The sequence below is a fragment of the Protomyctophum parallelum genome (genome assembly GCF_964188405.1).
Source record: "Protomyctophum parallelum genome assembly, chromosome: 11".
Lineage (NCBI taxonomy): Eukaryota > Metazoa > Chordata > Actinopteri > Myctophiformes > Myctophidae > Protomyctophum > Protomyctophum parallelum.
In genome coordinates this window covers 46,894,095-46,907,048 of record NC_139707.1, presented here as the reverse complement: position 1 = coordinate 46,907,048, position 12,954 = coordinate 46,894,095, and the positions used below count along the sequence as shown (strand labels likewise).

General features: G+C 43.8%; 1 protein-coding gene across 1 annotated transcript in view; it reads right to left on the bottom strand.

Moving 5' to 3' along the window:
- The window catches only part of LOC310867192 (striated muscle preferentially expressed protein kinase-like), a 119,423-nt gene that overhangs the window by 11,034 nt on the left and 95,435 nt on the right, over positions 1 to 12,954 (bottom strand). Inside the window, 5 exon segments of the mRNA XM_083777055.1 lie at positions 5,878 to 6,117; positions 7,801 to 8,023; positions 9,088 to 9,966; positions 11,040 to 11,204; positions 12,080 to 12,202. Of these exon segments, the coding sequence (XP_083633181.1) occupies positions 5,878 to 6,117; positions 7,801 to 8,023; positions 9,088 to 9,966; positions 11,040 to 11,204; positions 12,080 to 12,202 (1,630 nt within the window).

Here is a 12,954-nt window from a genome sequence, read left to right as displayed (position 1 = left end):
CCTGCCACGTAACTCCCCTAACCTCATAGTCTTAACCTGCCACGTAACTCCCCTAACCTCATAGTCTTAAGTCCATGTAAGTCAGTTTCACGTGGTCTTCGATTCGGTGGCAGTAATTCCACGCCTGCGTTTCCTAACAGCAGCAGCCAGTAAGTATACATGCAGTCGGCTCCAGGCCAGCCTGCTGCCTCCATTGGATTTGAGTGATAAGTAACCTACTATCAGCCAAGGCAAAGTGTAGCCCACCACACACCGGCTGTGTCCCCCGCGCGTCGCCGCGCGGCAGACACAGCCGCCTCCATTATTTTCAACGAACCTATCGCACACCGGCTGCGTCCGACGCGCGCTGGCGCGCGGTCACGCCTCGCCTGCCGCGCCGATGCACCGCTGTTCTATTTTCCAGGCGTTGCCGCGCCGCCTCCACCCGGCTATCCGTGGGCGTGGCAATGGAATATAGTCAACAAAACTCCCCAGCCGCGTGGTAGCGCGCCGCGTCCTGTTGGTGTTGCCGTGCGGCTATGGCGCGCGGCAATACTGTGCCGCGGCGGTACACGCGGCGGTCGCAGACGGTGTGTGTCGGGCTTGACACAACTTTGCAATTCACCCTTTGCAATTTTGCATTTTTTTGCAATTTCTTTTTTGCAATTTTTTTGCAATTTCTTTGCAATTTCTTTGCAATTTTTTGCAATTTTGCAATTTTGCAACTTTGCAATTTTGCAATTCACCCTTTGTCAGCCTTCCCAGCTCAGCCAGGGCAAAGTGACACAACTTTGCAATTCACCCTTTGCAATTTTGCAATTTGACCTGTCTATGAGACTGTGTAGATGGAATGAGTGTTGGAATTCCATGTCAGCTTGGAATCGATCGTTGTACCCTAGTACTTGTATTGCTCCACAATCACTACCCCATCCCCACCAATGACTATTTCCTAGTGTGCATGAGCACCTATAAGGTCAAATATGACCTCCTTAGTTTTTTTGATATTCAGCTGGAGGAAGTTACTCCTGCACCAACCGGCAAACTCGTCCACTGTTCTTTGATAGCTAATCTCATCAGTAGTTAGTTAATAGTTATCTGCACGCTCAGTTAGTAGGACAGAGCCTTATGGATCAGGAGATAATGAAGCCAGTACCAGCCAGTAGACCAACGTGCCTTCTTGTCAATCTGAATAGGCCTACCCACAGTGGCACAAAGGACATTCACTCAAAAAGCAGTTATCAGCACCGCTAGTAGGACAGAGCATGATGAGTCAGGAGATAATTAATTAATCAGTGGAAAGAGTTGTTTTACTTAAGTAAAAGTACCAATAGGCCTACTGCAATTTAGTACGGAATTGAAAATGCACTTTAGTAAAAGTACAAAAGTATCGGCATCAAAATGTATTTAAAGTAGGCCTACTAAAAGTAAAAGTATACTCATATTGCAGAATGTCCCATTTCACAAGTTCAAAATGTGTAGTAAACCTGTTGAAAACAGCCGATCGACAAAGCTCGCAATGCGTAGATCGTAGAGACCTGCGGGTGGAGTTTTTTGTCACCCGCAACCGCAAATTCATTATCCGCCCAACCGCATTAATCATATCCTATTTATATTAATCAAAATTGTACTTAAGTACAGTACTTAAGTAAAAGTACTTAGTTACTTTCCACCACTGGATATAATACAGCACAGTACCAGTCAGGTTAAGCAGACTGTTACTGTAATCAGTAACATAACAGTACTAGCCACGTGTCGTAGTACCACTCTATCATGGCTGTATACTGTAGGTAGATATTATTCAGCTTATTCAGCTTAATATAATATTTACGCTTTTTTAGTTGCCGATGAGACAGGAATACATCGCAACAGTGTGTTTATTCATGTAATTGTGGCATGGCTATTCAAAAGGCATTTGATTGAAACCTTTATTTCAGGGGAATCCAATTGAGACCAAGGTCTCTTTTTCAAAAGGGTTAGGGGTTAACCCCTAACCCTGTATACAAAGAACAATTACAGCAATGATTTTACATACATGGCAAACACTAACACACAAAAGGATTATGGTACAAAAACACACACCAGAAAACAGAATCAGAATCTCAAAAACACATTATTACACGCACGCACGCACGCACACACACACACACACACACACACACACACACACACACACACACACACACACACACACACACACACACACACACACACACACACACACACCCACACACACACACACACACACACCCCCACACAGCTGTTTCACATGGGGTGGACTCTGTTTGGTCAGAGGTAGGAGTGGTTTGCAGGGTATATAAGAAGGAGCGAGCCTCCTATCCTTAGTATCCTCACGTCTCTTCTTGTGACACCACACCGACACCACACGGTAAGTCAAGGAATACTTATAGAATCCATAGATTGCCTATATAGATCTATGGATTTAAAATTTTAATGGATTGTGAATATATATATATATTTCTTTTAATGTTCACTATATTATTTTATTATTTCAGAAGATTTTCTAAAGATTTATTTTTCAGAAAATAAATATTTTCAGACATAACTTTTATGACAGATTGAACATATAGCATAGTTTTTTCATTAACTTTGCTAAAATATTGTCTTTTCTTTTTTTTTCAGCAAACTGAAGCAAATACTGACTATATACGGTAGGCCTATGATATGTCTTAATCATTTCACCATAAATGTATGACTATTGACAAATATTAATATCATTGTCTGACAGTTATGTAACAAGTAAAGGCCAATTCATGTTTTGACAATAGGTGTCACATTAAAGTCACATTAAATGTATAGGGTAGTGATTTTCTTTGTTTAAAATAAGTGCTATTCCTCCATACTTTAACCTATAGAAACTCAATAAACAATAAAAAGACCCGTCCTCTGTCCAACACTCCTAGAAGGAGAGCTCACCCAACCCCACCCCCAACTGCACTGTCTATATCTACACCCCCCTGTTATGGTCAGTGACAGGTCAATTTGCTATAGAAACTGAAATAGTTAATTTGATTTATTTTGAAAAGCCATAGAGCACCGAAGTCTGCCGTCAATATCGGTAGAGGGCACAAATCCACGTGTTCATGTACTTTTTATTGCGAACGCAGTGAGCCACTTACTATGAGACCCTGCTGCTCATGTCTGTGTGTGTGTCTGTGTGTGTGTCTGTGTGTCTGTCCCGCTGTGACACCACCCGCCCGCCACCAGAGGGCGCAGCTGTAGCACACACACACACACAGGGCGCAGCTGTAGCACACACACACACACACACACACACACACACACACACACACACAACCACACACACACACGAGCTGCGTTCGCTTCCCGCGTTTGCGCGTCTTACTTGTTTGCATTGTAATACCCATAGGGGGATTTTAAATCATAATAACTGAGAGAAAACGCTATTGTTACTGCTACTGAATTAGTTTTCACTAGAAACAGTCTGTTCATAGAAGACACAAATGTTGACAAAGGTTGAAATGGTGTCACTGATAATCTCACAGTTCATACAACTGAAATTAATGTGATTATTTAACTAATGATGTTAAAAAAATATAATATATATGTAATCTTGTTGATTGAAATTATTTGTTTGTTTATTTATTTGAACCAACAATTAAACAGCAGCAAGAGTTCCTGACATGTTGGTTGAATCCATCTTTTAGGTCACACTTGAAAATCACTCTCACCGTAGCTGCTGAAGAATTCTGCAAACATGGGGGCTGGACCATCAGAAAACACAGATGAGCTGAAATGCAACAGGTGTTCTAAATCTCTTCCTCGATGCTACTCGTTTGACGATTTTAAAGCAACAACAAAATATGGCCAAGACGTGTATGAGTTTAAAAATGGTGAATTCTACAGACCAATTGGTCTTCCACACTATACGTGTGGAAGTTGCATGGATGAAATAGAGTTGAGAGCAGCGGATCAACGGATTTGGAATCAACAGGGGCCTGGCAACCGCTTTTGACACCGCGTCGACAGCGGGGGATGTGAGAAGTGAAGAGATTTAAAACACAACAAGAGTTCTACCTAATAAGTAAAAAAACAAGCCCAAATTGATTAAATTAATTAATTAACAGGCTGCATTATTGTCATCTGCGGGGGTCCGCTATACTGTAACTGCCTCTGTGTCAGTTTCAGTGCAGTAGTTTAGGTAGGAACCACGATTATGTCTTGTCTAGATACTTCCTTAATGTAAACGAAGCCCACAACACCAGATGGAGTGCAACAAGAAACCATGTACAACCCAGATTCGACACAAACAAGGGACGCTCCTATGCCACCAAAATGTGGAACGCCCTGCCAACAGTCATTAAGACATGTGAATCCCTTGACTCCTTCAAAACCGCTCTCAAAGGGCACCTACGGATGGCTGCAATTCGAAACTGGCCCCTGTAAAATCTGAATCCCCCCCCATTTCCCCTCACTGTATAATGTATCTTTTCCCTTTTGCTTCCTTTATGATGAATTCCTGTTCTGTTCTTTAACTATATAGAAGTGTCTATTTGTATGTCTCTAAATGTTTTGATGAATTGAACAAGATGGACCCTGTTGCAAACAAGTGTAATGCTTAACTGGGTCGTCCACTCACAGTTAACCCATTCTGACCCGAGATCAGATTCATACGAGGTTTCCGCCGGACACGCACTGGTCTGATGAACCCATTCTGACCTGAGATCAGATTCTAAAAATGTCAGTCGCTCTTCGATTTTTCAAAAATAGCAGACCTACAAGCTCGTATCGCGCCACTCGGTGGCGCGATATGAGCTTGTAGATCTGCTATTTTTAAATAGCTAAAGCATAACATGATGCTGACACCAAAATGGGTGCCCGTTCAGAATGGATTAACAGTCTTTGTATTGAGTTTGTGCTTGAAATGTACTGTAATTCTGCAAACTGTTAATAAATATTTCAATCAATTAATCAATCAATTCTCTAAAGCGGAACTATTGTGTTTTCCGAGTCGTTCGTTTCCGCCCGGACATATTTAAGATTATATTTAAGATAATATATTATATTTAAGATTATATTTAAGATTATTTAATTTAAGAGGATGTATAAAATATGACATACTTAACTATTACAGAGTGGAGGATGAGGCACATTGATTGTCTCGGGCTATACTTGATTAACTTAATTATTGTTCTTATATATATGCATGTACGTGTGCATGTATGTATGTATGTATGGATGGATGCAGTAACACTTGGATTATATGTTTATTGTAATTACTTATTGGTGAATGTTTAAGGAAGTATTTAGACAGGTACATGGGTATCTTGGTGGTGTATCGAGTCTTGTGGACCAGACCCATTGCAAGATGCTGTACTCTGTCGTCGACCCTAAGCCATCCCAGCCTGTCAAAGTGGGCAGGGGTGAATTATCTTTGGCCCGCGGAATGATATTTAATTAGTATTAGAACTGGCCCTCTGGTATATTGCACGGACCACCAAAATACTACAAGTCCTGCTTTGTGAGGATCATAGAACAGGAAACTGAGCTTAATAATAATAATGCATTTTCAGTTTGAAATGCATTTACTTTTTTGCTATTTGCCAGGGAGGTCCTCCTGACCGCGGTGCCCGTGTGTTGAAACACAGTCCGGCCCTCGACTTCTACCAATTTCTTTATTTTGGCCCACTGTGTATTTGAGTTTGACATCCCTGCTGTAGAGGATCTACTGACCTGTCTATGAGACTGTAGAGGATCTACTGACCTGTCTATGAGACTGTAGAGGATCTATTGACCTGTCTATGAGACTGTAGAGGATCTATTGACCTGTCTATGAGACTGTAGAGGATCCACTGACCTGTCTATGAGACTGTAGAGGATCTACTGACCTGTCTATGAGACTGTAGAGGATCCACTGACCTGTCTATGAGACTGTAGAGGATCTCCTTGCCACTGCAGCACTCCGAGATGAGCACCAGGTAGCGCGGTGTGACGTAGGCCTCGTGCAGGGCCATGATCTTCTCGTGGTGGAGAGACTTGAGGATGTCGTACTCCTGCAGCACCGTGGGCTTGTTGTCGCCCTCGTACGGGACGATCTTGGCCATGAACAGGTTCCCCGTGGCGTTCTCCCGGCACTCGCGGATCACGCCGAAGCGACCCCTGTGTGTGACGACAAGAAACGAGTCAAGAAACTTCCACCTGCTAAACCGTAAAAACTATTAGACGCAGCAGGAAGAAAGAAAAAACTATGAGGATGTTTTCTATAATAGTGTTATTGTTTTGTCTTTTTAAAATGATTCCAGCTAGATTCCAGTTAGACCAGCTCAGTGGCCTTGTGGTTAGAGTGTCCGACCTGAAACTGGAGAGATCGGGGGTTTGATCCCCGGCCGAGTCATACCAAAGACAATGAGACCCGTCACCCAACGCCTCCCTGCTTGGCACTCGGCATCAATGTGTATAATGTGTAATCCCATAAGTATAGGACTCATGAACAAGCAGGCCCCGTCTCAGTTCCGTGCATAAAGTGTGATGTGATGCCTCTTGGAACTATGACTGGTGGCCTTCTGTTGGCACTGTTTCTTTATTGTCTATGTACCGTGTGATCTGTGTGTTTCCATATGTTTTATGTATATCCTGATGACTGCTGTGCACAATTTTTTTTCCGAAAGGACACAAAGTATCTATCTAATGGTTGGATTGGAGGGTTAGATCAACTACAGGTGATTCAAGGCTGTAGCTCGCCGCTCCAAGAGATGGGTAAAATGTGGAGAACACATTTTAATACAGCAATGTATGTGACAAATAGTAGTCCTACTAGACCCCAAGAAATTACATCTGGCCACAAAAGATCACGGGATCTACTGAATGTGTCAAACTGACATATTGAGCCTATTGTGTGTGTGGCTTCCCCCCAGTAGGCTACCTTCACATTCAGTAGATCCTGTGATATTTTGTGGCCAGATGTAATTTATTGGGGTCTTGTACTATAGTAAATAATGAAAAAATAAATTGCTAATAAAATGTTGTAAACAAATACATTACAGGCTATTTAGCGCCATGCTCAAAACCAGCTAAAACCCCTAAAATGAAAGAAAGCAGCAAATTATCTTTTATCTTTTACTTTCTCTAATAACAACCTAAAACATGAACCTTGGTTGGAAAAAAAAGGAAGTTGTCCTTTTGCCTTAACCATAAGGTCTGTTTCCCATATCCTATACACACACTGCCAAATGACATGATGATTGATGAATACAGTATACAGTAATATACAGTAAAAATATACAGTATACAGGAGCTACAATTTACAATTCAGGCATTTAGCAGACGCTCTTAATCCAGAGCGACTTACATTAAGTTTGTGCGTATGCCCCCATGCGCGCGTATCTATATATCCTCCCGGAAGGTCCCGCACAAATCTGCCGCGCGCCACAGATCTGGTGTAGCCGGGTCATTTCGCACGCATACTTTGTGCGCGCAGTGCGCTTACGTCAAACGCACACATGCCCGGTATAGCTTGGTCGTAAGGGGGTAGGGTAAGTGCTATCTAAGGGGGTAGGGTAAGTGCTATCTAAGGGGGTAGGGTAAGTGCTATCTAAGGGGGTAGGGTAAGTGCTATCTAAGGGGGTAGGGTAAGTGCTATCTAAGGGGGTAGGGTAAGTGCTATCTAAGGGTAAGTGCTATCTAAGGGGGTAGGGTAAGTGCTATCTAAGGGGGTAGGGTAAGTGCTATCTAAGGGGGTAGGGTAAGTGCTATCTAAGGGGGTAGGGTAAGTGCTATCTAAGGGCGTAGGGTAAGTGCTACGGGCCATGATGGAGTGTGAACAGTACTGAGCTAAACGCTGACCTGGCCTTCTCGTCCATGAAGGTGTAGGGCTTCTGGGGCACTCCCTGGCGGAGGGATCCCAGCGGCGTCCTCCGGCCTGTGGGCGTGGCCCGTCCCGACGGCGTGGCCCGTCCGGACGGCGTCGCCACCGGCGTCAGGCTGGACACCAGCACCACGGGAGGGGGGGCGGCGGGGGAGGGGGCCGCGGGGGCAGGGGGAGAGGCCGCTGTAGGTGGCGGGGTCGCTGTGGAGGTTGTTGTAGTTAACGAAAAGTAACGAATTATAATAATAAAATAAATACAAATGGGTGCAGTACTTAGTTTAGACAGTTTTTGGTTTAGACTAGTCATTGGTTAGACCGGTCATTAGTCCTACAACTACAACCTATCTCAAACCCTCACCCTAAACCTAACCTCCCACGGGGCAGCACACCTAAACCTAACCGTAACCCATGTCTAACCAATGACTAGTCTAAACCTAACCTCCCACGGGGCAGCACACCTAAACCTAACCTTAACCCATGTCTAACCAATGACTTGTCTAAACTAAGTATGCACCCTAAACCTAACCTTAACCCATGTCTAACCAATGACTAGTCTAAACCTAACCTCCCACGGGGCAGCACACCTAAACCTAACCTTAACCCGTGTCTAACCAATGACTAGTCTAAACCTAACCTCCCACGGGGCAGCACACCTAAACCTAACCTTAACCCATGTCTAACCAATGACTAGTCTAAACTAAGTATGCACCCTAACCTCCCACGGGGCAGCACACCTAAACCTAACCTTAACCCATGTCTAACCAATGACTAGTCTAAACCTAACCTCCCACGGGGCAGCACACCTAAACCTAACCTTAACCCATGTCTAACCAATGACTAGTCTAAACTAAGTATGCACCCCAATACAAACTACAATAAGAAAATTATTACAAAACTATAATTTACAAAACGAACTAACTAAGACGAACTGAAATTAAAGTCAAAATGGTTTGTGGTTTGATTTGTGGTTAATCTGTAACTGAATACATTTTTAAATGTTATCTTTTGTTAAGTTTTTATTACACACCTATACAAACCTTTTCAATCCTGCACCTGACAAATAACTATTCAAAGTACTCAAAGTGTTAAAACTAACACTAAAACTATTAGCATTTTCAAAAAACTAATAAAAACAAACAAATCCGCTCTCAAAAAAACTAATGAAAACTAACTGAACTAGTAAAGAAACATTCAAAACGAACTAAACACAAAAACAAAAATAAAAAAATCCAAATCTATTATACGGTAATAATAATAATAATAACCTTGTGTGGAGGGCGGGGTGACGCGTGAAGAGGCCGTCGGCGCGTACGTCGGAACGGACGAGATGGGTTTCCCGATGGTGGCGGGGGCGGGGCCGGGGGCGGGGCCGGGGGCGGGGCCCGGGGCGGGGCCCGGGGTGGGCGGAGCCTTGGTGGTCACGGGGCTCTTGGGCTTGGGCGGGACCACGGGGGGCACGGCCAGCTTGACCTGAGGCTTGCTCATGTTGATGCTCAGGGTGGTCTTGGCTTTGGCCGGCGTGGCTTGGGCCACCGCGGGAGGAGGAGGAGGAGGAGGAGGGGAGGAGGAGGAGGAGGAGGATGGGGGGCCGGTGGCAGCGGGTTTGGCGGGAGGCGGAGGAACGGACGCGGCCAACGCAGACGGGGCGGCGGCTGCGTTGGCAGGGTGGGTGGACGCCGCCGCCGCCGGGACCGCTGGGGAGGCCGTGGGCTTGCTAGGGCTGGCTTTAATGGAGGGAATGGTCATCGAAGACTTCATCACGGGCTGGGCAGGGGCAGGGGCAGTAGAGGATGCTGTCTTGGGCGCGGGCTGGACAGGGGCAGTAGAGGCTGCTGTCTTGGGCGCGGGCTGGGCAGGGGCAGTAGAGGCTGTTGTCTTGACCACAGGCTGGACAGGGGCAGTGCTGGGTGCTGTCTTCACCACGGGCTGGACAGGGGCAGTAGAGGGTGCTGTCTTGACCACAGGCTGGGCAGGGGCAGTAGAGGGTGCTGTCTTGACCACAGGCTGGGCAGGGGCAGTAGAGGGTGCTGTCTTGACCACAGGCTGGACAGGGGCAGTAGAGGGTGCTGTCTTGACCACAGGCTGGACAGGGGCAGTAGAGGGTGCTGTCTTCACCACTACGGTTGCACTGGACTTAGCTGGTTCTGTTGCAGGACAGGAGATGAACGAAACAATTAACAGAACATCGATTCTCAATCTTTGGTCTTTGGTCTCTGAGTTACAGAACTGTATGAGTCCATTTGACAAGCCGAGGAGCCTCATGGAGACCCCCTCAATCACCCTTAGGACTACCAGAATAAAAGCTATCTAATATACAGTAGATCTCTGTGTATACCGTATATACTACAAGCTATGTTGTGCGTTTGTCCAGCGGTGTCAAACAATGTTCTGCATGAATATAGACTATGCACAGGCATGGTTTTCCCATCAGGACACCCCCCCCTCATCTAGACTGAGTGGCAGAACATTGAGCAGCATGGAGGGTTGGAGTTTGGAAGCGCTCGTTGTAAATCACTCAACCGTCCTGCCGTACCACCTGTTTCTAAATGTCACATAATGCAGGAGGCAGCAAAATGTTGTGTTGTTGAAAACAAGCACTTCCAAACTCTGACACTTAGAAACATAATCAAATGCAGGGCATTTCTTGACAGAAAGTAGCTCATAACATTTCTATGGTGGGTTTTTATGAAACAAAAACGTTGCAGATAGAAAGAGGATAATTCAAGCTTTTTGTACAACTGCAATGTTGGTGAGTTTAACATTGTTTAATGCAATCAGACAAGACTTTTCTGTTTGGATGAATGGGCTGGCAAGGCCAGAAAGACGTTTTCTGCCACTCAGTGGGCGTTCCCGGTACGATGTTGTCATGTACGTTCCTCAGTACATAGTAGATAACTGTAGTCAGTGTAGTGTAATGCATTCACATTTGATAGAAGATCTACAAGCTCAGTGCCGCGCTACGAGCTTGTAGGTCTGCTATTTTTGAAAGATCGTGACAATGTGGTGCAAATCGAATTCTGGGGGTCCTTGACATGAAAAAGGTTGAGAACCACTGACATATCTACGAGCTTGTAGGTCTGCTATTTTTTAAAGATCGAAGAACGACTGACGTAGAAACATAGCTTTTTCAGAGAACTGTCAGGATATAAAAATATCAAAATGGGCTATTATCATCATTATTATTTATTATTATTATTATCATAATAATAATACACACCTGCAGTGTCCAGGCAGACCGCCTCCGACAGGTTACTGTACGGGCCTTGGCCAGCCTTGTTCACACACGCCACTCTGAACCTGAAGGCGCCCCCTGCTGGCAGGTCCACCACATTGAAATAGCAGTCTGCAACTCCTGTAGCTACAATCAGCCAGTTGGGCTCAGCTGGAGAAAAGAAACGCACAGAACCAGAACCAACGCACAGCCTCCGTTATTCTGGTGCTGCTGAGACAAACTGTGAAACTTAGAACATCTAGATCTAGAACATCGCCACTCACGTTTCAATGCTTTATTTGGCAAAAAATGCAATGTTTCGAGCGTATAAAGGTCTTTATCAAGCGTCAAAGTATATCAAGATAAAGGACCTTATGGTAGAAATGTTATATTCTATTAAAAACGTTATACATGTTATTTTCTATTAACTCATTTTTTGGGGCGGGAACCCCTTTTATTATGTGAATAATTTATGTTATAATTGTATGTTATAATTTAGCTATTGAAAAATAGCAGATATACAAGCTCATAGCGCGCCACTCGGTGGCGTGCTATGAGCTTGTAGGTCTGCTATTTTAGAAAAATCGTGAAAATATTTATTTCAGAAAACTGGAGGATTTAGAAGACATTTTTTAAACGTCGACGTCAGGCCAAAATGGGTTAACATAATCTACTATACAGATTGGTTAAAATAAATTACGGATATCAGCTTTGAAATGATAACTAATCTAATAACATTGAATGATTATTTGTGTTTCAACCCATTTTGGGGCGGGAACCCCTTTTGGTGTTAGCATTACGTTATGCTTTAGCTATTGAAAAATAGCAGATCTACAAGCTCATACGAGCTTGTAGGTCTGCTATTTTTGAAAAATCGACTGACATAGAAACATAGTATTTTAGAAGACATTTTTTTAGAATCTGATCTCAGGTCAAAATGGGTTAACATAAGCTACTATACAGATTGGTTCAAATAAGTTAGGGACAGCAGCTTTGAAATGATAACTAATTGTAATAACATTGAATGGTTGTTTGTGCTGACGGACCCTCAGCCTTCCTCTCCAGAGAGTAGGTGCACGGGGCCATGGTGTCCGAGGGTCTCCACAGAACCAGAGCCGTGTTCTGGTACCGCTGAGGAACCTCGGGGGTCCCGGGACGGTTGGGCAGACCTGCAAGACCCAAAGGGATACCGTATTAGAATCATAATGTAAACCTGATAATCTAAGACCCAAAGGGATACCGTATTAGAATCATAATGTAAACCTGATAATCTAAGACCCAAAGGGATACCGTATTAGAATCATAATGTAAACCTGATAATCTAAGACCCAAAGGGATACCGTATTAGAATCATAATGTAAACCTGATCATCTAAGACCCAAAGGGATACCGTATTAGAATCATAATGTAAACCTGATAATCTAAGACCCAAAGGGATACCGTATTAGACTCATAATGTAAACCTGATAATCTAAGACCCAAAGGGATACCGCATTAGAATCATAATGTAAACCTGATAATCTAAGACCCAAAGGGATACCGTATTAGAATCATAATGTAAAACTGATAATCTAAGACCCAAAGGGATACCGTATTAGACTCATAATGTAAACCTGATAATCTAAGACCCAAAGGGATACCGCATTAGAATCATAATGTAAACCTGATAATCTAAGACCCAAAGGGATACCGTATTAGAATCATAATGTAAACCTGATAATCTAAGACCCAAAGGGATACCGTATTAGAATCATAATGTAAACCTGATCATCTAAGACCCAAAGGGATACCGTATTAGAATCATAATGTAAACCTGATAATCTAAGACCCAAAGGGATACCGTATTAGACTCATAATGTAAACCTGATAATCTAAGACCCAAAGGGATACCGCATTAGAATCATAATGTAAACCTGATAAT